Here is a 23,972-nt window from a genome sequence, read left to right on the forward strand (position 1 = left end):
CCTTATAAAGGTTAAGCGGAGTTGTACATGTTTGGAGAAGAGTGATCCATGATCAGCATCAATGATGACCAAGTGGTCCATTTTGGGATGGGGGGGGGGGGGGGGGGTGGTCAACCACCAAAACACCATACCCACAGTGGAGAATAGCTGTAGAAATGTATTAGTTTTGGGTGTGTTTTACATAATGGGAGCAGGTAATCTTCTCAAAGTAAAGATTTTTGGAGGAAACGATCAGGTAGTCTGCCAAGAGACCTGCCCCAATAGGTGGCATTGGACCATTAAGCCCCACAATGATTCAAACATACAGCCAAACAAAGCAAGGAAAAGTTAAGAGAGAAAAATGTCAAACATTTTAAAGTGGCCCGTTTTAGAGTCCAGCCCTCAATCCGTCAAAAAAGTGCACAAGGCCAGAGTGATAAGAAGGCAAAGAATCGTTCCTGCCTCAAAACCCAGATTGCTGCTAAAAATTTGCAGTCTGAGTCTAGAATCATTGTGGTGACATGGAGAGAATTGGTAAGTATTATAAGAACCATTTTCAGAGCTGTGAATGCAAATAAAGATGGTTCCATTGATTATATAAAAAATGTATGCATAATTTTGGACATGTCATTTTTAAAAATAAAAATGTTAAAATAGATGAAAACACTTTTATTCTATGTTTCTCTGTCTATGATTCTCCATTGTCTTACAACCTTTTGGCATTTGGCAGTAAATCAATGGGGTATGAATTATTTTGCCTGGGGTATGAATTATTTTGTTCCTAACTGTATCTGAAAATCTTTAAAAAATACTTTCCCTTTCAAAAATCATATAAATTGCACGTAACTCCACTCCTACCTAGAAAGCTTAAGTTGTGTGAGGTTCACATTCATGTGCTCGATTACAACGGGGAGGGGACCCTCTTCCAAAGGTAGCAAGCTGAAGGTGTTGTCAACTGTGATGAGGCCCAGGTCAACCAGCAGAGCATTATGGGACAATGAGGATTGAGGAATAATGATGACAGGGGCTTTTAGTCTTATGTCCAAAGACACACGGACACTTTTTTGAGCGAGATCCCTCACACTGCTGGCAGCCCTCTCTGCAGCATGAGTTGTGGCAACACTCAGAGCCTCTTTTGCCATGTGAAAGTGATTAGAGAAGTTCTGAATGGACAGAGAGAAAAAGGAGAATAAGAAAATAAATAGTCTGGGAAGGGTTACACAAGTTATGACTTTACAGCAATATGTTTGTAAAATGTGTTTAAACGGAAGCAAACATTGAACATTGACCACATTTTAGGCAGCAGACAAATTCTGAAATGAGTGATAAAATAAAAAAAAAGTTTGTACAAAAGCCACCAACATTTAAATTTTAACTACAGGTTTTAAAACAAAACATTCAATGTAATATCTACAATTGACTGTTTTTAAAAACCCAATTCAGGCCATTGAGTTGCCCCTAAAAACTCATCTGTTGCTAAAAATTACTTAGAATTTAGAAATTTTGTTTCATGAAAAACAAACTTTCATGGCCATAAAATGGTTTGGATGAGACAAAGAATTCTCTCTCTATGAGGTAAGATTTAACTGTTTCAGAAAAGCGGTGTCAGGTCAACACATTTATGTAGTCTATCTACAAATTTATTGTAATAATCTGAATCAAAAGCCATGCTCAGGTTGAGAAGAACAAGTGCAGGTTTTTTGGTGTCCAAGGTAATTCTGAAGTGAACAAATCCAAAAAAAATCTAAAAAAAAACAAAAAAGAACAGCTGATGATTGCTAGAATATAACCTGATAGGCAGTTAAACATTGTTCTAAAGACGTGGTTGTATATGATCAAGTAGGTATGTTAAGCTGGGATGTCACCTTCATCAGCATTTCAGCATTAACCAAAACAAAACCTAATGAAGGGAATTGTAATACACTGTTTAACTTGGCAATACCAGACCTGTTTGTAATTATCTAATCCGTGAAATATATTGTAAACTTTTGACATCTGGACTTGGAAGTGAACACAAAATCACTGTCTAAGGGGATTATTGTGAAAGAGAGGAATTGTTGAAAAGAGGACTTTTGGATTATTCTCATTACCACTGATACGTTTCAAGAAGTGGGCTTGTCTCATATGTCTGATAATTCTATCATACACAACAAAATGTCATAATAGACATGTGATTTAGATCCCACCATTTTTACTCAGCTACACAATTGATCTGTCATGTATTCATTTACTCATTTTTTACAGGGGGCAATGTGCAAAATGTGCAAATATTAGGGCTGGCAAAATAATGTGTTCATTTCGATTAATTCATTACAGAAAGAATAACGTGTTAAAAACATTAACACTTAATTAATCACATTTCGTAGTGACATTTGACCCAGTGCAGTCTGGCTATAGTGACTGAAGGAGACAGACGAGAAAGTACAGCTTGGTCCTGTGAATGAAACATTTAGCCTACATAAAAAAAACACCCAGACCATTCCTGTTGACAGGAGCATCATTCTCTACTATTCCTGCAGTAAGGAATTTCCATTACTTTGCAATCACATTGTTTATTTAGCCTACCCTATGACCGACTAACTAACTAACCGACTAACTCCCTTACTAAATCGACTACATTTGTTGCACACTTGAAACAAATGTAACCACCTTCAAGAAGACATTTTATTTCCATTCCAATAACTTCACACATTATATTTCTGTTCGCACTTCTACGCTGCTTTTCCTTGTCTTGTTTTTCCTACTGTTTAGTTTAATCTTTTTCTACTCAACTACTTAAACTGCTTTAATTTTTATCCTAGACTGCCACCTACTGGATAGAAAAAGCAACAACATAAAATCTGAATAAAAATGTTTGAATGGGCAAAGAAAAGACAAATCATGGGGGCTATACCACACATTACCTTGGTGTTAGGGTATTGCACATGTTATTGACAGTGAGCGGAAACTTCAGTCATGCAAGCTGCAGGAGGTTTAAATTGCAAACGTTATCGGCTTGTTACTAGACAAAGATTATTAGCCAAACTGGGCAGGACTGGGTATTGCACATGTTATTGACAGTGAGCGGAAACTTCAGTCATTTGCATTTATCATTTTACCATGATAAATGCAAATGACTGAAGTTTCCGCTCACTGTCAATAACATGTGCAATCTGACAGGAGGCACTACGCTGATACCTGCGCCAAACGGAAAATTATAATAAAAGAGAGAGACGCTGAACTTTAAAATCTATAATGTTGGTTTGGCTTTTCATTGATTCACTCATCTGCCAAAATTGTTTTTAAAATATGCTCATAGCAAAATGGGATGAATGCGATTAAATTTAGATTAATTAATCACAGAGTATGTATGTCTTGAAAAGCTTTATTAAAATAGTATTATTAGTAGGGATGCATGGCCTGACATCGTTATTTGCATATTAAACCTTCATAACTTAATTATCGGCATCAGCCGATATGGACATTTCTCCGGTGTGCCTGGCCGATAAGGCGACCTGTTCATGATGCGAACGTTGAAGCAAATGTTTACGTTACTATGAGCGCCCGACAACATACTTCAACATGGCTGTGTGGCAGTATTTTCAAATTCCAGAAACTGATAACAAAATTGCTATTTGCAGGGCTTGTAAAGTACCAGTGATGCGAGGAGGGGTAAAACGATACTTTCAAACTTTGTAACATAGATATTCAAAATGACATAGCTGCTAAGGAATTTTCACTGTGTGTGTACTTTATGCTTTTTTAGATATGAACAAAAAATCGTATTTTTTCCCACAGACTTTCCATTAGGCATTATGACATCATGAAGAGCCGTTAACGCTGATTTGCACCTGTTCCAACTGCAATCTGCTCAGTGTCTCTCATCCATCCACTTAAAGCGATGATTCGGAGTAATTTCACCCTAGGGTCCTTTGCACCATGACCCCGAGTCAAACACCCTCCCCAGAACCTGTTTTCCCTTGGTCGAACCCTGGTCAAGTAGCGCTGTCAGAAAAAAAAAACTTTCTGCAGGCGTAATGGAACCAACTTAGTATCTCGTAAATTACCCCACTAATAATGCCCTGAATGGTACTAAACTTCTACAGTAGTACAACTATGATCTTTACTCATAAAATTAGGCATTGAAAAGTTTGTAAGTACACCAGGAGTACACCAACATGATTACCCTAGCAACCACTTTATTTATAACCATCATATGTACCCTAGAAAAACCCTAGCAACCATTGCAATTACCTTATTAATATTAATACAGACCACTTCCCATTCAACTTTCTCTCCATCCATCTACTTCCAACCATTCTTTCATCCATTAAATTATATGCATCCAATAAATTATCAACATCATTAAACCATCTACATATACACATCCATTAAACTATTTGTCTATCAACATTCATTAAACGATCTGTTTATCAACCTATCTAGTCTATCACCTAGCAACCACCAATATAATATCAACCACCCTAGCAACCACCTTGATTACCCTAGCAAACTAGCATAGCAACTGCTTTATTAGGTATAGAAACCACCATATGTTCTCTTGCAACACCCTAGCAACCATCTTAATTACCCTAGCAACAATCTAGCAACCCCCACTATAATGTCAACATAGCAGCCACCATAGTAATCAACATGATTACCCTAGCAACCACCTTAGCAACTGTTTTATTTGGCAAAGCAACACTATGTTCTCTAGCAACATCCTAGCAACCATCTTAATTACCCCAGCAACATCCTAGCAACCACGTGAGCAACCAAGATGATTATCCTAGCAACCAGCAGAGCAACCGCTTTATTTTGCATAAAAAACACCATATGTACCTTCATAAATCCTAGCAACAATCTTATTTAAACTAGCAAACAACCTAGCAACCACCACTTTAACCACCATGTCTACCTTAGCAACACCACTGTAACCATCTCTGCATTATCTGTTTTAACTCTGATTTAACTCTCTCTCCAACTCTTAAATCTGTTTGTGCAGATTGTGTTCCTGGCTACCCATTTGAGATGGGTCTGGAGAAGAGGCTCTAAAAAATGTTATGCTGGACTGCAGTAGCCATTTTAAAAGCTCTGTGTGCCAGGATTGTGCAAAATTCCAGAATTTAATTGAAACTGGCTCTTAAATTCCAATTCAATTCTTGAATTTCACTTGCACTTCAATTGAGGTAGCAAACAGGAAGCAGAATTGCAATTCGAATTGTGCACAAGCCTGCTGTGTGCTAATCGGTACCTTTAATATTACATCATAAAATCCCATTACTGACTCCTAAAGCTATTGTTTCTCAATTTTAGACACACACACACAAATTCACATTGAGAAAGAGAAGAGAAAGAGAGAAAGAGAGAAGAGAGAGAGAGAGAGAGAGAGAGAGAGAGAGAGAGAGAGAGAGAGAGAGATATCTACCAGAAGTGACATGGCAAACTTGTGTAGATAGACCCCCTGGATGCAGCCCACAGACAGCTTGACACACCCATCCATCTTGGTCACGTCAGCATAACCAGAACCTTCTGTAGCCTTAGGAGTCAAGCTCATGCTGAATCTAAAAACTTCATCTCCAGTTATGGAAACAACCTTTAGGAAAAAAATAAATAATTGTATGTGCACCGTAGGGAAGCAAAATAGATGAACAGTGAAACAAACTAAATTTAGAACAATCTAAGAGCCTTGGTTTGCCTTGGTGTGCAGTGTGTTGGGATCCACATTCTCCATGATGAAATCTTTGAGGCTGGTGGACATGTGCATTTCAGACTGCTGCTTCAACAGGAGACCTTGCAGACCTGATATCACATACACACAACACACTGAATTATGCAGTCTCGTACATCACCAATTGTCTTTCCATCTGTATGATAATATTGTAATGTCTGAGTATTTGAGTACAATTTACCTTGAATCCTGACATCTGCTATACGGCAGCTAAGGTCGCATAACAAAACATTAAATGCCCCAAGCTTCATCAAGATCTTCAGATCAATCACACCATCATCAACAGGAGATTCTGAAACTTCTTTACAAACATACATACAAAACAGTGTTACTGAGTGAAAGAAAAAACATGATATTTTCTTTTGTAAGTGAATATGAGTACATTTCCTACCAAATGTTTTGCCATGTGCTCTTGAACCAACATTCTGTTTGGTCTCTATGTTAGCAGTGACGGTGCTTGTTGGTGAATGGATCATGACAGATGAGAAGTAGTTCATAACAGAGAGCAGAGCCTCACTGTGCAGTTTCACATCCAGAGAGGAGAACAAGACCTATGTTGTAGTTAGATACATTGAACATGCAAATATTAGGGGTGCGCATCTTTCCCTGAAAAGACCTATCTCGATACCTATCTAATCCATAATCTTACGATTCAGACTATGTTTTAATACAGAACAATTTGGTGCGATTTGATCCGATACAATATAATAGGACCCAAATGCAATACAGTTCTTATCATTTGCTTAAAATTCCATTTTTCTTTTTTCATTCTATAGTATGCAATTCTATAAATAATTATCAACTTGGTAGGCTATAGAGCTCAACAGTCCCACCCCTCCTCCGAGAGAGCTTATGGAAGAAAGTGTCCCATTCATTTCCCATTCATTTCTTCAGTTCATTTCTGGAATCCGTATATAAAGAGTTTTAGACCCTGCCTTAGGCTGACCAGCTATGAAGTGACTCAATCATACAACATTTCATTTCAAGCAAAAAAAAAAACAGACAAAACAGAAAAAACGAAAAAAGGCTAAGGTATAAGACTGTACATATTTTAATTTCCGAGCATACAGACTACATGCTTTCTTTTTTAATGGAAGACAACAAAATGACTAACTACCTACCGTTTACATTGAGTAAATTCAACTTTCAAAGGTGAGAAAAACTGTTTTCATCGGATGGCCACGCATTGCTTCTTACTGCGTCTTCATCCATATTGGTTCGAGCAGTTTGAGCGACTGAACAAACTTTGCAGTGGCAGGAGTTAAGGTATAAATATTTCTATGGCAACGGTGATCTCTACCAATCAAAGGCTCTTCTTTTACCGGCTTTTACACATTATGATTTTGTATAGTGTAGTACTTTTCTGTGGAATCGCGAACAAAACACATTTTTCTCAAACGTTGATGCCCCATGAACTTTCAGCATCTTATGAGCATATACAATCACTTAATCATGACATAGCTTGTTTTGAGTCGGTAGACGGTTACAATTTTATGGATTATAATCCACTTCTCAATGGAAAAAGTAACTAGAATCTTACTTCAGGAATCGGAGGTGGGCGGGACTGTTGAGCTCTATAAAAGACTGGTGAGTTATTTTTGTTACTTTATGGCATGAGAAAAATTACAATTGCATGTCATTGGGTTTATAATTTCTCCAAGACACAATGACTTGAATGACTGGATTGAAATACTGAACAAACATTATATTGATATTAAAATGTCTCTAAACAAAATCACTAGGCCAATGAATAGAGATCTATACATTCATGTCACCCTTATCACGTATCTGCTGAGCCAATCACAATAGTTTAAAACTATGGTGTAGATGTAGATTTCGAGTGCCGGGGGGGGGGGGGGGTGTCGGGATTACCTTTCACAAATGGCTAACATACTTCTTATGATTTTGAAAGTAAATCATTTTGAATGTTAGGTCTTCCACTGCAGCTTTGCTTAACAGAAACCAATTTGTAATTTTAAATTTGGGCTATCGACTTGTTCATAGTACATTTAAACCGATGTAGGGGTTCACATATCGATGCACTTGCATCTTTAACATTCAAATTGGTTACTGATACGTATCGGTACATCTTTACACCTTTAGCAAGTATGATTATCATAATTGATATTTATAATGTGTCATTGTTTTTCTCCCCCTATTTTGACTTGGTTTAATTACAAAAGATTATATCTGACATCTATGATGTGAACACTATTCTGCTTTCTGGCGATATCATGTCACAATTCCAGTCTTACTTACATTTATTATTTGTTCAGTGTTCTTATAGGTGGTTCGGAAGTTTGGCCCATTCTTATCAGCCTGTAAAAGTCCAATTAGCATTATTGATAAATAAAATGAGACATCTTGTTACAGCGCTGTGCAACAAATACTTCATTGGCAACAACTTTGGTCACAAGTGATTAGACACATGGACATATTCCTATGGATGTGTAGCAGTGAAATCTGCAATGATCTACAGAATGTGATGATATACCACCATCTATAGTACATAATATAATTCAAATGTTCAGAGAATTCAGAGGGACATGGCTGAAAAAAAATATTGGATGGCAGTGATTTTTGGGCCCTCAGGTGGAACTGCATTGAAAAACAGACCCGATTACGTACATAAAAATCAGTGTGGGCTCAGAAAAACGTCCAACAATCATTAATACATGAACACAGTTTGATGCTCCACCCATAAATGTTGGTGGAACCTTTACCATTCAAAGAATGAACATTTACATTACATTACATTGCATTACATTACATTACATTATTTAAACAGGATCCAAGATTTTGTAAAGATGAACAGTCTTAAATCTCTTGCTTTGTATTCTCCAACTCTATGGGGCATCATAGGTGAATATTACAAGCTGTTTTATTGGCAAAGGGAGGCTTAAGAAGGTATAATAAGCAGGGGTGCCAATAATTGTGAGCAATTGTGAGTGTTTTTGTTAAAAATATTTATTTCTTTATATTTTCCTTTTTCTCAAAACAAATTTGCTTCCCTTCAAGGCTGGATCTTTCCTATTTGTTTTCATTGTGAGATTACAATAAATCACCAACAGATTATTTTTACACTTTAGCATGTGGTGCCAATCATTCTGGAGGGTATTGTATATATATATATATATAGATACTGTAGTGAGCTCAATATTGTACATACCTTGGCATATTGCACTTTGAGAAGTTCTGTTCCACACTCTGCAGTAGAGGTAACGAGGCAGAGAGGTTTTCCATTTATGTCTGCAGTGGGTAAAAAAATTAATTAAACAGTAACAGTAACACAGTAAATTGAAAGATAAGATAATTGAAGGACGCTTATTAAAAGTTAAAACTAAAATGGTTTAATCCTTCACAATCATAGTCCAAAACTGACACCATAAACAAAGTCTTATATGCCAACATCTAATTTTTTTCTAGCCATTACATCATGGATGGATAATAAAGGCCGCTTTATATGGTCAGATGAAAAGCGTCGCTCAACGTAAAAAAACAATTCTCCCTATTGCAAGTCAGTTTACTATCAAAATGACTTTGAAGCTTTTATATTAAGGTAAAAAAAAACTTGCATAGGATGCCTTTGATGGGATTCTACCCGTTTAATAATCTTTGTCATAAGCAACTCAGTGAACTTCTGATAATGACAGATCAGCCTTTAGACCCATGGCACCAGTCCTGAATTCCTGTCTCCGTGGATATCTGGTTATATTTGCGACAGATATCTCACAGAGTTGATGTTACGGCACAGTCTTAACACTAGAACTGCTATGACTGTCATATTTACAGTGTAGAAAGTAGCATGTACAATGACTTTGCTAGTGTTTGCTAGGGTTGACTTGTTGGTTGGTATGCTAATTAAAGTGGTTGCAATGCTGGTTGCTAGAGTTATCATGTTGGTTGTAATGGCAATTGTTAGGTTGAGATTATGGTAGTGGTTGCTAGGGTCCTCGAGATTATTGCTAAAGTGTTGCTAGGGTAGAGATGGTGGTTGCTATCATCAATACAGTATAGCGTTTGCTAGATTTACATTATGGTAGTGGTTGCTAGCATGTTGCTCGGTTAATCGAGATGATTGCTAGGGTGTTGCTAAATAAAGTGGTTGTTATGCTGGTTGCTAACATAATCATGTTATTTGTAATAAAGTGATATGAACAAACGTACAGTATTTTAGGTGGTTTATTTTTTTTATTTAGATGGCCAATTTCTTTTTATTTGGGTTGTTATGGCAAGCAATGGAATGTGTATTAGCGAGAACAGCTGCAATTCCCATTTGTTTTTGGTGTATGTTCAAAACATTTATGTTGGAGCCAGATGCATAATTTAGTTCAGAAGCATTGCCTTACTGTAACTACCTTCAGCACTCCTTCTTCGGCTTCATACCTATGGCCGAATTACAGCCAATATCATTTGCAACACCACTCCCACTCGTGTCATATTGCTTAACTATTATATGCATTAAATGATTCCTAGGGTGTTGACAGATATCTAGGTGTTCCCCTGGGCCTTACTATTTGGTTCACAAATGTATTAAAAAATGAAGCTGGAATTCATAGGCCCTGCTCACTTTTCATAAAATGCCTATTTTTCTGATATTCTGAATGCTGCTTTGCTTGAGTGAAAATTGAAGAAAATAGGTCAATTTGCAATTCCTGCTTCTTCACTGCATTAACATGGCTAAGTACACTGGTACTAGTCGTTAAGAGGAGAATTATGACAACTGTAGGAAATGGTGAACAAACACTCAACCAAATACTCAAGATCAGAAGATATCCTAGGTCCATATTTACCCTGTGGTGAAACAGTCTTGCAGCAGACTTACCTAAGAACTGTGGACACCTCAACGAGACTGCTTGTATATAAGTGGTGGCACACATGTCATATTTGCGTGTTGTCATGTTGATACCAAGTTGTGAAACATTCAGGTCTAGAAATGGACTCTCAATTCCCTCATGAGACTTTTTCAGTCTCAATGTAACCTGAATGGTCAAGAGAGAAATAGAAAGTATGTCTTCCCCCTCAAGCTTAATAAAATATCAGTGAGAGGAAGTCTATAATTAGCGACTGTCTGCATACTTCCATGATTTCAAAGTTGAGCAGAATGTTAACTGTGTTTTTCCAAAGGCCTTCATCAGTGATTAACTGTTGATCTCCTGCTTCTGATAATGGCGAAACACTCGGTTCTTCAGTTTGTTTACATGTCACCTCTTCATTCTGATGACACTCTGTAGCGGTAGTGGGTCTATCCACATCAACAAAACGGCTGCTGGTTTCTTCTCCAATGTTGTCCATTAAAATCTTTGTTAAAAGACAGAAGTCTTCTTCTCCCAGACAGATCTATAAAATAACGCCATTCAAAAGAAATACACAACACCATTTTATGTGGCAGCAACAATCATAACAAAATCACTGTGGGATCCCTAGGGTTCAAACAGAACAAATTGCAGCAAAAAAAAAAAAAAATCTGAGTTTGGATTTGTTAATGTTTTCAATAATGTTTTGGAAATATTTAGAAATTTCAGGAACAATTAGAATATGTGGTCAAGCAAAAGTACACATTATTTGAAAAACTTAACTGAGAATTGACACTCCCTATTCTGTGTTCTATTGTTTAGGTCCAAATATGTGCTGTTGTATTGTTTCATGCATTTTTTCTATCACCCAGAGAGAAGAAATACTCTTTTCTGATTGGCTGGTAGGGTGGCTATTAAGTAAGGGATAACGGCCGCCAAGGTGTCCTGTTATACGGAATTAATCCGATCCGATCTACTTCATAGCCAATCAGAAAAGAGTATTTCTTCTCTCCGGGTGATAATCCTGAATAACAGGATATCTATAATCTGTAATTGGCTCATTCACTCCCTCACTCTCCACCTTAAGCTGGTGTGTGGTGAGGGTTCTGGCGCATAATGGCTGCAGTGCATCACCCAGGTGGGTGCTACACATTGGTGGTGGTCAGTGAGGTCCCCCCTTCCATGTGAAGCACTTGAGTGTCGAGCTATATAAAATGTAATGTGTTGTTGTTGTTATCTATGAAGTAGATCTGGTAACAAAAAGTTTAATCACCGTTCCATATCAATGCTCATTGATATGGTAACTGTAACAACCATAGTAAAAGACGGTTGAGTCTGAAAGCAGGCTTCGCAACAATGGAATAAACTATAAACAAGCTAACTGTCCGCTAACATCCGCTAGATAGGTTAGTTTAAATTGCCAACAACATACAGGTAGGCTACAGATTATTTCTTAGTTATTTCTCCACTACTGGCTCATGTATCAAATGGGTGCTTTCTCTTCGTTCTCCGAAAATGAAGCTAAGTAGTTTGGTAAAGAGCGTTTGCGATTGACAATGTTGAACCAGATAGTAAAGTAAGTCTAATATCTGTCCGAGTTGAGGAGGAAACTGAGCAATGGCAGCCATCTCTCTGGCTCCATAACGCACATGTGAAATGTGAACTACAAAAATATAGAGGTGAAAAGGTGTGAATTGGAGTGTGAATTGGAAAATGGAGTGATACATCATTAAGTGATTCATTTACAGACTTCTTGATTAGCAGCCTCCATGAGTAGCATTAGTGTTTCCAAAACCATGATTTTCTTCAAAACAGACATGTGCTTTAAGTGTTTACTGAGAATGAGTTAGTTTTGATTCAATTCAAACACAGAACTTAGTATAGCAAGGAAAACATTTTCCATTTTGAAAGAGCTCTTGGCCAATGATCTACCAGACATGTTGGAGATCAGCATTGTTAAATGGGTTCATACCAGTTTGGAAGGAGTGGTTCAGCAACATTTTCACACTAAAGCAATTTACGGTTAGAAAATCAGGTCAATCAATCAGTTGATGAATAAGGAAATACAGGCATTAAAAAAAAAAAAAAAGAATATTCCACCAACTAATCTCCATATGTCTGACTTGGAAGAATGTTCCATATTTGAGGTCAAATTAATTAAAATGTGAGTGATTCAAAAACGTTATAGAACCATTATGTGGATTCAATGTGAGATTAAAAGACTACCAAAAGGCACTTTTACGGGTTTGCACAACTACAAAGTATTTTTGCTATGGATATATATATATATATATATATATATATATATATATATATATATATATTAATGTGGATATGCAGTGTTTCCCAGATAATTGAATTCCATTTGTGGTGGTTGGTTTGCAGAATTAACTTGAATGCAACAGTTTTTAACAAATTAGCACAGTGTGGTTATGATGCTAACCAGATTTATGCACAATTTAGTACAACCTGGAAAATCATTGTGTGGTGGTCAATGTTGATATTGTGGTGGGCCGCCACAAATAAGTCAATGTATGGGAAACACTGGATATGTGTAAACTCACATTCATTGCATTGAGGACTCCTTGCATCTCCAATCCAGGGATTTTAGAAAACCAGGTTGAGGAAAGGTTGCGTTTAACCTGGAGCTCCAGATTAATGGGATTCAGAAGCTCAGTCTCAGCGGACATCTGAGAGGGCATCATGCTTTTCAAAGTTATCCTATTGGTCATACAAAGGAAAACACAGGATGTATAATTAAGATTTTAAATGTTAAACTAGAAATGCAATTCCAAGGAATTACCAGTGCATGAAAATGCAAAAGTTGTGATGGAAAATATCATGTATACAGTAGTTAAAAGAGACAATACAGAGATGGTTACTACGATGATGCTAGGACAAACATGGTGGTTGCATAGCTTAGTAAAAATTGATTAACAAATTTAACAAATCCAAACTCAGATTTTTTTTTTTGCTGCAATTTGTTCTGTTTGAACCCTAGGGATCCCACAGTGATTTTGTTATGAGTGTTGCTGCCACATAAAATGGTGTTGTGTATTTCTTTTGAATGGCGTTATTTTATAGATCTGTCTGGGAGAAGAAGACTTCTGTCTTTTAACAAAGATTTTAATGGACAACATTGGAGTTTAAAAGTAGAATGTAGATAGTTTAAAAGTTGAATATAGATAGTTTAAAAGTTGTTGATAGACAGCTAGTTTAATAGATAGATAGTTTAATGATAGTTTAAAAGTAGACTGTTTAAAAGTTGAATGTAGATAGTTTAAAAGTTGTTGATAGACAGCTAGTTTAATAGATAGATAGATAGATAGATAGATAGATAGATAGATAGATAGATAGATAGATTAGGGGTGTAACGGTTCATGTATTCGTATTGAACCGAAACGGTACGGGCGTCACGGTTCGGTGCATGAATTTACACGGAGAATACACGGTATAAAAATACATAAAACTCGTGTGCGCATTAATTAATGTCATGCACAATTACTGAGTTACGGGAGTCCTTTAGCGACACCTAACGCTAATCTGTAGCCTCGCCTTAGCTCTGAAGCTCTGATTGGCGCCTATGTTTTTTTTGTCAGGTCGTTGGTCGAGTCCGTCAGTCATTAGCAGCACTAAGGTTAGACCCACAAGAGTTAGAGGATCCGCTGGTCTCTTTAATATCGCAAGTTTGAGAACTTCAGTTACAGTAACGTTAGTACAGGCAAAAGAGTGGTGGATAAGATGAAACTGTGTGTCGGCGTGGTTAGGTATGTGAGTGGAAAAAATGCTACACATATTCAAAGCCATCACCCAGATGATGTAGGCTACCAATCACTGAAACGAGGGGAAAAAACTTCCCCTGCGCTTCAGCAGCCTTTGGATATACATACAAATAGGGCCAAAACCTATGGCTTAAATTAAATGATTTCGTAATGACAGAAAGCTATGTAAATCGCGTGGTAATTACCTTTATGTTGGGGTAACTTGTAACTTCTCACATGAGGAGCTGGTAGTGTTAAGTGCATAGACAGTAAAATAAAGTGACAACGCTAACCAGGCTAATAAACAAACCATGCTACGGTGAGTTAACGTCAAAGGGCAAAGTCACATGACTTCTAGTTGTAGTCTGTTTATGAAATGAAAGGAGCAATTTGGTTTTTTTAAAAAAAGGCAAAATAGTGTGATATTTTCACAGTTAGTAGGCTAGATTATTACTTTACACACAATAAAAAAAATATTGAGGCAAATTGTAGACCCTTCCACATACAACTAAACACATGCAGATGTTGAAGGTCTTGCTTAAGTGGATTTTTAAAAATCATTGTACCGAACTCGTACCGAACCGTGATGTCTGAACTGAGGTATGAACCGAACCGTGACTTCTGTGTACCGTTACACCCCTAAGATAGATAGATAGATAATGTAATGATAGTTTAAAAGTAGACCATTTAAAAGTTGAATGTAGATAGAAGTTGTTGATAGACAGCTAGTTTGTCCATGGGCCAGATGAGATGTCAGTACCACTCAAGGTGGCAAAGGTTGCTTATACTTTTTTAAAAGATACATGTTTGTAGTTAACATTTTTGTATGATAACCCTTCTGGAGTCACAGCTAAATTAGTGTGCCTATCTTGCTATTGGCCTTTGTTAAAGACATATTTGCATCTTTTATTTTATTATGTTTGGTATCATTTTAAAGAGGACAATGAGCTTTCATGTGAACACTTAGGACAAATACAGCCAACCCTGGAGCTCTCCAAACTTTTAATCACACACATTTTCCTGCCATTTCCGCCTAAATCATCTTTTATCTTTTAATCCTGTGGCATCAGGGAGCATCAGAGATGCAAGATGCAAACACTGCAATAATGGCACGACTCTACGGATTCAGAAAATGTATAATTTACCCATATTATCTCATTCTGAGGTGGTGATTTTCAGCTTTATATCAGGCATGGCGTATTTTCGAAGAAAGGTAGTTTTGACAACCTATTGGACTCTGACTTTAATTTATACTGAACCATCTTCTGGGCTTTGTGATTTTGTAGTTTATTTTGCTATTACTGGTCCTGTCAGCACTGTCTGACCACTTCTATTTGATCTGAGCTTCAGACAGTGACAAATGTATGCTTGTTTGTGTGAGGCCAAAACAAGTGCTTGTACATAATTTCTTGTCCATGAAGAAGTTGAGACCAGACCAGGGTCAAACCGGAAACCAAATCTGATCGGACCAATCAAAATCACTTCATGCTGCCTCTACTCACCTTCTCCAACATCGCTGGGACCAATGCCTTCAGGGGGAAAGCATGCAGCAAGGCCTTTGGCCATTCGTGTGCCAGAGCATCCACTCCCAGCAAAGCATCGCTCTCGGTCAGGGAAAACCACTTCACACAGTGTATCGTCTCACGCGAGGCAAAGAGATCGACATTAGCTTTCCCGAAGCGCTGCCACACCCCCTCCACCACCTGTGGGTGAAGACGCCACTCCCAATGTGATAGGGTAGCCTGGTCCTACTAAACTCTCGTACATATTTCATAATGTACAGAGAGTCTGGCCACTTTCCATTGCCAAGCGTTAACTTCCTTGAATGCAGATACTCTGTTGAAGTTTAAAACTATTGGATCTGCCCAGAGCCACTCTGGATCTGCCATAACCAATCGTTAACGTTTAGTCGTAACGTATGTCATGCTCAAACTAGTGCACAACATCAACGTCTTCGTTCTCAGCAACTCCGTCGGTTTGCTGATTGGACCTGCAAATTTTTGACCGGAGAAAACCTGTGAATATACAGCAGGCCCAGACGACTTACTGAAGGGAAATGAAAATTGAGCGGAAGTACGTAGGAGGGCGGAGCAAGGCTAGTGATTGGGGGCCCCTCGTGAGCATATCTGCCGCCCTGTTCTGTTCTCCCGAAACATGAATTGCGTGGACTGAGAGGAGGTGACACCCGGCGGGAGATCGCCTCCTGCCGGGGCAGGAATGTCTTGAGCGCCATGGCGCCATTTTGCATCACCTCAAAATGCTCCCTCATACTCTCCATCGTCGGCCCAAACAATCCAGAGGGGGAGATAGGCGCATCCAGCAATAGAGTCTTCTCCCTGTTGGGTAGCTGGAACAGTGTGAGCCACAGATGGCGTACCAGACCCACCAAATGGCCCATTGCTCGGCCCTGTGCCAGGGCTGCGCACTTCGAGGCCCGCAAGGCCAGCGCTCTCCTTCATTCAAGGAGTGGAGTCGGGGCTTCGTCGTCCTCCGCAGCCAGCCTCATGCTCTCCCCGGCGTAGACCTGGAGGAAGGCTGTGGTGTTGAGGGCACGGCATGCCAGCCCTACACTGGCGTAAGCCTTAGACGCCTGACTGGCAGTGGCCCTGCGCAGCTTAGATGGCAGAGTGGCCAGGCTACGGGCCGATGCTCCCTGGGGGGCGAGGTAGGCAGCCAGCGCCTCCTCCACCTTGGGCAGGTGGATCAGCCCCTGCTCCTCTGCCCCGTGCAGGGCAGAGAAAGGCCCGAAGCCCTGGACGGGTGATCGTGCTGAATAGGGTTTCCCCCAAGAGTGCATCGTCCCCTACACTCTCCTCCGGGTTCTGCTCCAGTGAGCTACTCTCGGAGGCCACGAGGGACACCTGGTCATCATCATGAGACCCCAGAGAGCTTCCTGGAGAGGACACAGCAAAATCGCCAGCGGGGGTCTCAGCAGCCAGCCCGACCGGCAAATTTGCCTCCCCTTGCTCGACCAGGAGGCGCTCAGGAACCAAGAGTGGTTCCCCGAGAGAGGTGGGCTGGGAGGGGGGCCGTTGGCTTCCATCTCCTCAAGCAAGCATGTGAGCCCGGAAGATGACAGCCTTCAGCCCCAGCCTCTCGCAGTGCGAGCAGAATTGTGGGACCGCCAACTCTGTTCGGGCATGAGATATACCCAGACAGCTTATGCAAATGGAATGTGGGTCCAGGGCGGGGATGAACTGCCCACACCTCTGGACATGCCGCTTCATTTAGGCGGCCTCGGACATACTTGCTTTTTTATGATTTTATTTTCAGAGAAAATGTTTATTCTTCTGTCTTCTGTCAGTTGTTTCAGATCCTATTCTTCCATTCTCAGACCAGTGGCAATAGATGTCGCTGAAGAATGAAAAGTACTAATACTTGAAGTAGTCACGTAAGTGCGCATAGGCCTACTTGAAGCTGACCTACAGTATTTGTATGTGTGCTTCAAATAAACACATTTATCTGTTTACAATGTTATATAGCAGAATTACTTGGCTATGGAACACAAATCTGGTTTGCGTTGGAGAGAGCATGCACGAACTGCCAATTCAGTAACTCAAGACTTCAAGGCCATCATATGCAACATTTTTAAACAACAAACAAAATACTAACATAACGGTAAAGTGGTTCGTTTTTTCGTGGTTTATTTTTCCAAAATCATCTCCCCTGTCCAAATGGCAGGTGCCTTTTGTGGGATACGCACCTGCTAACTACAGTCCATCAAACATGTGTCTGCATTTTGTTGAGTGTCAGCCTAAATGATAATCTGCCATTCACATGCCTTTTGTGTGCTCCTGCAAACTAGTCAAATACTGTATGTGTCTATTGCATTTATGTAAGGAGCTGGGAACAAAGTTGGGTTTTCTTTGTTTTCATTTTCTCAAGCTAGGCATTATTCATTCTCAAACAAATATCAGGCTCAACAGTGAGGTCATGAGAAGGCTATCAATGAACAGAAAACCGACCGTGTTGGCTAACAATTTATTAAATATTCCTGTTATTGTTGTCAACAACGTCGTTGTACTGCGTTTTCAGCGCCTTCTGCTTATGATGATTTATACCTCCAGAAAGTAAGATGGTCTACCCTAGAGTAACAACCGGGAAACGTGTCTTGCAGTTTGGATGGCGGTTATGTTGCCCGCATACTGCCTCCCATGGCCGAAACTGGTATTATGACACCTGTCGGGCTGTGGCTAATAATTTAGCATGCTAATTCAGGCTGATATATCTGCAGCACTATACCTTGTCATTTTTTAAATGACATCCTCGCCCTTATTTCTTCTCATTCTTTTGATGCGTGTAGCTCATTTTTTGGATATTTTTACCTCAATTCTTACACATGGCACCTTTAAAAGTTAAATGTACATAGTTTAAAAGTTGTTGACAGACTGAAAGTTTAATGAATGTTGATATTCTTAATGGCTGTTTATAGGTAGATATTTGATGATAACTGAAAGTTGGAATGTCTCTAATGTTTACCAGCAGTTATGCTAACAATTTTAACTATGCTAACAATGTTACTTAGCTAAGTCAGCTAATGCTTGCTAGCAGTTATGCTAACAATGATAACTATGCTAACCATTAGGTTATGATGGTTGCTATGTTGTTGCTAGGGTACTTGAGGTGGTTGCTAGGCTGTTGCTAGGTTAGTTGTGGTGGTTGCTATGCTGGTTGCTAGGTTAAACTCATTGGTGGCTATATTGGCTGCTAGGTTGTAACTGTGGAAGAGGTTGCTAGGCTGTTGCTAGGGTATTTAACATGGTTGCTAGGCTGTTGCTATGGTACTTGAGGTGGTTGCTAGGCTGTTGCTAGGTTAGTTTTGGTGGTTGCTATGCTGGTTGCTAGATTAAACTCATTGGTTGCTATATTGGCTGCTAGGTTGTAACTGTTGTAGTGGTTGCTAGGCTGTTGCTAGGCTGTTGCTAGGGTGCTTGAGGTGGTTGCTAGGCTGTTGCTAGGTTAGTTGTGGTGGTTGCTATGCTGGTTGCTAAGGTTAAACTCATTGGTTGCTATATTGGTTGCTAGGTTGTAACTGTGGAAGAGGTTGCTAGGCTGTTGCTAGAGTATTTGACATGGTTGCTAGTCTGATGCTAGGGTATTTGACATGGTTGCTAGGCTGTTGCTAGGGTACTTGAGGTGGTTGCTAGGTTATTGCTAGGTTAATCATGTCGGTTGCTATGTCGGTTGCTAGGTTTTAACTGTGAAAGTGGTTGCTAGGCTGTTGCTAGGGTACTTGAGGTCGTTGCTAGATTGTTGCTAGGGTATCCATGCTGGCTACTATCAGAGATGAAGGAGCTACTATTGTTATTTGCTAGTATAATCATGTTGGTTGCTATGGAAAGTGACATAGATGCTTTATTTCAATGGTTGCTATGTTGGTTGCTAGGTAGTTCGTGGTTTAATATGTTTAACTGGAGGCATAGTTGATGTCAAGTGACCGTTGGAATGGCTGAACAGTTAAAAAGTTGAGTATTTTAAAGGGTTAAGTTGTTAAAAAGGGTTAAAAAAGTGAATTATTGTAGTGAGAACTTTTAGTTTGAAACCGAGCTTCAGAGAATTTTGCCATGTTATCCATTGGAGACATAGGACATAGGCGCCCATTTGAGTGTAGCCTATGGTTTAAATGTAAGTTTAAACCATTGGTTAAAGTTACAATATGTTGCTTATGTTAGCGAACGAGAGTGAAAGGACCAGACATGGCCAAGCAGCATTTTCTATTATTATTTTCTGTTATATTATAGGCTTTATTTAGATCCTTTACTTAAGCAGGCCTATAGCCTTCTGTAGCCTAAATTGCCAGACTAAAGGCGAGTCCTGCCCCCTTCTTTCACAGCAGTTCAGCTTTTAACTTTTAACTTGCAGGTCTTCATAGCCTGAATGGTAGGCTAGAGGAAGTGGGGGGAGGGGGGTAAGATGGGATGACCAGAGCCATCTTCGCTGGAGCTGGGCTTTTTCTTGTTTAGTTCCTGACACAAGAAAAAGTGTGTAGTCCACCATGAAAGCCTTATCCCTAACCCGCGCATCCTACATGGAAAACAGACTATACCATTATGTCATTATAAGACTTAGTTTTCTGTCTTTGACTTAGCCTATTTTATGGAAACGATTGGGAAAAAAAATTGTGCTATTCAATTGTCTTTCCTCGTTACCATAAATGGGACTGCCTAAACAGATTTTCTAGCACATCTCTCCAAAATGCCATGGAAACTGATTTAACAGAATGAGTTGCCCAAATGTCTAAATCAGTTTTCACTTGCGTTATTACAAGACCACCCACCATCATCTTCGCAAACAAACAGAAACAATCAAATAAATAAAAAAAGGCTACACAGTTCAAAGAGGGCTTTAACTACTACATTTTTTGTTTAACTATTGCTGTTACACCGTTGGAAACAGTTAGACTCAGTCAAATCAATTCAGCATTTCATTAAAACAGAAGAGACAAATAGGGTATAAGATATATAAAACTCATCATTAGGGTTGGGTATCGTTTGGGTTTTATCCGATACCGGTGCTAAATCGATACTTTTAAAACGGTGCCGGTGCCGTAACAGTGCCTGAACCGGTACTTTGTATTTAAATTAAAATGGTCTAAAGCATGAATTGCTTTTTTTAGGACTGTCAATCGATTAAAAAAGTTAATCTAATTAATTACATACTCTGTGATTAATTAATCTAAATTAATCGCATATATAATTTTTGCTGTGAAAGTATTTTAAATATTTAAATTCAAATGAATCATTGAATAATCAGCATTAGTGACATTAAAGTTCAAAAACTCTTTTATTATTATTTTCACTGTTCAAATAATGGCCATAATAATCTATGATATGACCTAATATGCTGAGGAAATAAATTCAAAAGTGCTTCGGGAAGAAGTTTTTTTTTTTCACATACAAGGCATTTCAGGCCACAGATATAACCTAGGGGACACAATGAAAATAAATTAACACTCCCCTCAATGTCAACACTTGCAGACATTGCAAAGGACTTTATTTTTAACACTTTATTTTTATCAACACCATCAGGCCATTTTTTAAAAGTAAATGTTCCAATCAATGATCCAGGCAGCACATTTTCTTCCCTCTCCTTCATTTTACAGTCTATTTTTATTGACTAGAACGGCTCGGGGTCAAAGGTCATACGGAATCGATTAATCTGCACTAATTTTTTAATCAGTTATTTTTTCTCAAATTAATTAATCGAAATTAATCAGTTATTAATCAGTAAGACAATTTTTAACAGGAAATGTAACTGTTATATTCAATTTACTATCAATATCTCATTGCTCCTACGCATAATAGCCTACATTTAAAGGTTAAAACATCTTGCCATAGATGCACACACAATGGTAAGCTCTGCTTTCAAGTTTACCCAGTGTAGGCAATTTGCCATAAGGTAGGCTATGTTAAAACCGCTTGCCATATTGAACTGCCAGGTCATGGACAACGGCATTTGCAAGCAAGCTAATCTAACAGGGACTCTTTCTGAATTACTTACCAATTAATTTAGTGTGTTCCCAAATGCTTCAAGAAATTTCATGTCTTCCCCCATAACACACAATAGTTTTGAACATGCTAGGTTACATGTCGGTGTTGAAATGTTTAGATTCCCAGCGCTAGGCATTTTAACAGCTAAGCATTTTAACTATGGCTATGCGCTATACCAGTCAGCTGAGTTTAATTAGCGATAACGTGCGGAGATGGTTTCGTAGCCTCTTTGACAGTTCAGTGACATCAGGTATGTAACCTAGCCTACATATTTATGTTTTTGCCAGCCATGATCTTCATATTCATTGTGATGCTATATGGGCCTCATACATATGAAAGATAAATATCATGCCATTATGTTGTTTAGAACACACTGTGAAATAAAGTTTTCATCTTACAACTTTGCTGATAACATTTCAAATAAATGCCAGCTAGCGCATTAGCAAGGATATTGTGTAACGTATACTGTTGATGTTGTTTCATAGCCTTTTGCTGGTGTGTAGTTAGGCCCACTGCTAGATTTTTACAGGAGCTCCTGATATCGCTTTAAAGCTACTTGGGCTATAGTGGTGCACCCCTCTGGTTTATACATCCAGTGTTTATGTTAGCTAACTGCAGGTTATCTGGATGTGTTGCTATCAGAGCAAGACGTTAGAGATGGCACATGACATGCAGTGATGCCTCGTACAAAAAAAAAAAAAACGCGATTTAGGCACCGAAATGAGGCACCGAAATCCATGCTGTTATTCGATGCAGTTACTACCGTTTACGTCGGCACCGGTGCCATATTAGAACCGTGTTTCGGTGCCCAACCCTAATCATCACATATGTTTGGCTCAACTGTCTCTTGATTGTTCTACTGACTTGGAAACTGGATGCGTCATGGAAGCAGTAAATCAAGTCGCATCAAAAATAGTAGTGGCAGAACTCCCAAGTGCCACCTGGTGGTTGTTTGGGTCAACTGCAGTTTGTGCCATTTCTGCTGAGAATATGGTGCGCGATTCGAGCGGAATTCATGCAGGAAACCGTCCAAACTTTACTGATACCCACTGTATACCTCAAAATTAGTTGAATCACATTGAATCCCAAATGAATTGATAGTTCAGAGTCTCATCTTTACAGAGATATTCAATGTCTGTGAAATATGTCTATATTTCAATAAATATATGATGGTAAAAGTAATTTATAATCACTTGTGGAGGTTTGTTTTCTTTTATGCAAATATGTTCCATGGGTATTGGGTAGCCCTAGCAACATACATATGGGTTGCTCCTAGTAGGCGTTCAAGGGGAAGAGTTAAACCAATGAAAATGACATCTGTCATTCTCTTTAACAGCAAGCAGTGCAACATCAAACAGCGCATCAGTATTTTGATAGTCAGCGGCACATTTGAAGGAATCTGCTTGCACACGAGACCGTATCTACTCCACTAAACCATGCTCTACTAAAACCTAGCAGAGTATAGCCTACACGCATCTGCACTCATCTATGATTTGAACTTAATGGCAAAGTGAAACTAATTTAACCGTTGTGTCAATAGTCAACGACAAAACAGTTATACACAGTTATTCCACTGCTTGGTTGAATTTCCCATTGTCCTACGTAATTTAGAACGACCATTAACCGTATGTTATTTGCACACCTATGAAGTAGATCCATTTTGTTGGCCGTATCACACTTGTATAATAATTCGCCGAAATCGTTGTGAAGTTTAAATGAACTGTCACGTTGCATCCGAGCTGTAAAATGCAGACGTTCAGAACATGGCAACCTTATAGCATATGACGGAGGTGGCTATTAGCTAGATGGATGACAGCAGGCTAAGTAAAATAGCGATGTTTCAAAACTAAAGTTCATCAGAATCTTGGGATACTGCACGCCCGCTTGACAACGGGAGAGATAGAACTAACGACTGGCCTTTGGCCGTAGCAACCACGTATTTAGAACTAGTAACGGCAGTTTGTCCTGCAAGTTGAGAAATTAGTTGATATGTGTCGGAAGAAATTAGTTCTACAAACAAGACAGTTTTAGCGATTAAAACGTTTAAATTGTAACAAGAAATGAACACAACGCAAGTGTCTCCGCTCCTCTTTTACAACCTCGACCGTGCATTAACTTCTGTGAACAGACCACCGTGTCGTCCATTTACCCCTTCTTAATTACTTTCACTATTGACTAACAATGGGCTACCATCGAAAACATAGCCTGAAAAAAGCAACACTTACCCCAATAATAT

The 23,972-nt window shown here is 38.9% G+C and overlaps 1 protein-coding gene across 4 annotated transcripts in view; it reads right to left on the bottom strand.

Moving 5' to 3' along the window:
* The window catches only part of vps13c (vacuolar protein sorting 13 homolog C), a 392,379-nt gene that overhangs the window by 201,091 nt on the left and 167,316 nt on the right, over positions 1 to 23,972 (bottom strand). For all 4 annotated transcript variants that reach the window (XM_042061414.1, XM_042061415.1, XM_042061412.1 and 1 more), the window contains 10 exons: positions 13,050 to 13,206; positions 10,769 to 11,029; positions 10,515 to 10,671; positions 8,859 to 8,938; positions 7,949 to 8,008; positions 6,081 to 6,240; positions 5,871 to 5,990; positions 5,657 to 5,760; positions 5,387 to 5,554; positions 838 to 1,142 (listed from right to left, as the gene is read on the bottom strand). In XM_042061414.1, the coding sequence (XP_041917348.1) occupies positions 838 to 1,142; positions 5,387 to 5,554; positions 5,657 to 5,760; positions 5,871 to 5,990; positions 6,081 to 6,240; positions 7,949 to 8,008; positions 8,859 to 8,938; positions 10,515 to 10,671; positions 10,769 to 11,029; positions 13,050 to 13,206 (1,572 nt within the window). The remainder of the gene's footprint in view (positions 1 to 837; positions 1,143 to 5,386; positions 5,555 to 5,656; positions 5,761 to 5,870; positions 5,991 to 6,080; positions 6,241 to 7,948; positions 8,009 to 8,858; positions 8,939 to 10,514; positions 10,672 to 10,768; positions 11,030 to 13,049; positions 13,207 to 23,972) is intronic.

Source organism: Alosa sapidissima, chromosome 14 (genome assembly GCF_018492685.1).
Source record: "Alosa sapidissima isolate fAloSap1 chromosome 14, fAloSap1.pri, whole genome shotgun sequence".
In the NCBI taxonomy this organism is placed as follows: Eukaryota; Metazoa; Chordata; class Actinopteri; order Clupeiformes; family Clupeidae; genus Alosa; species Alosa sapidissima.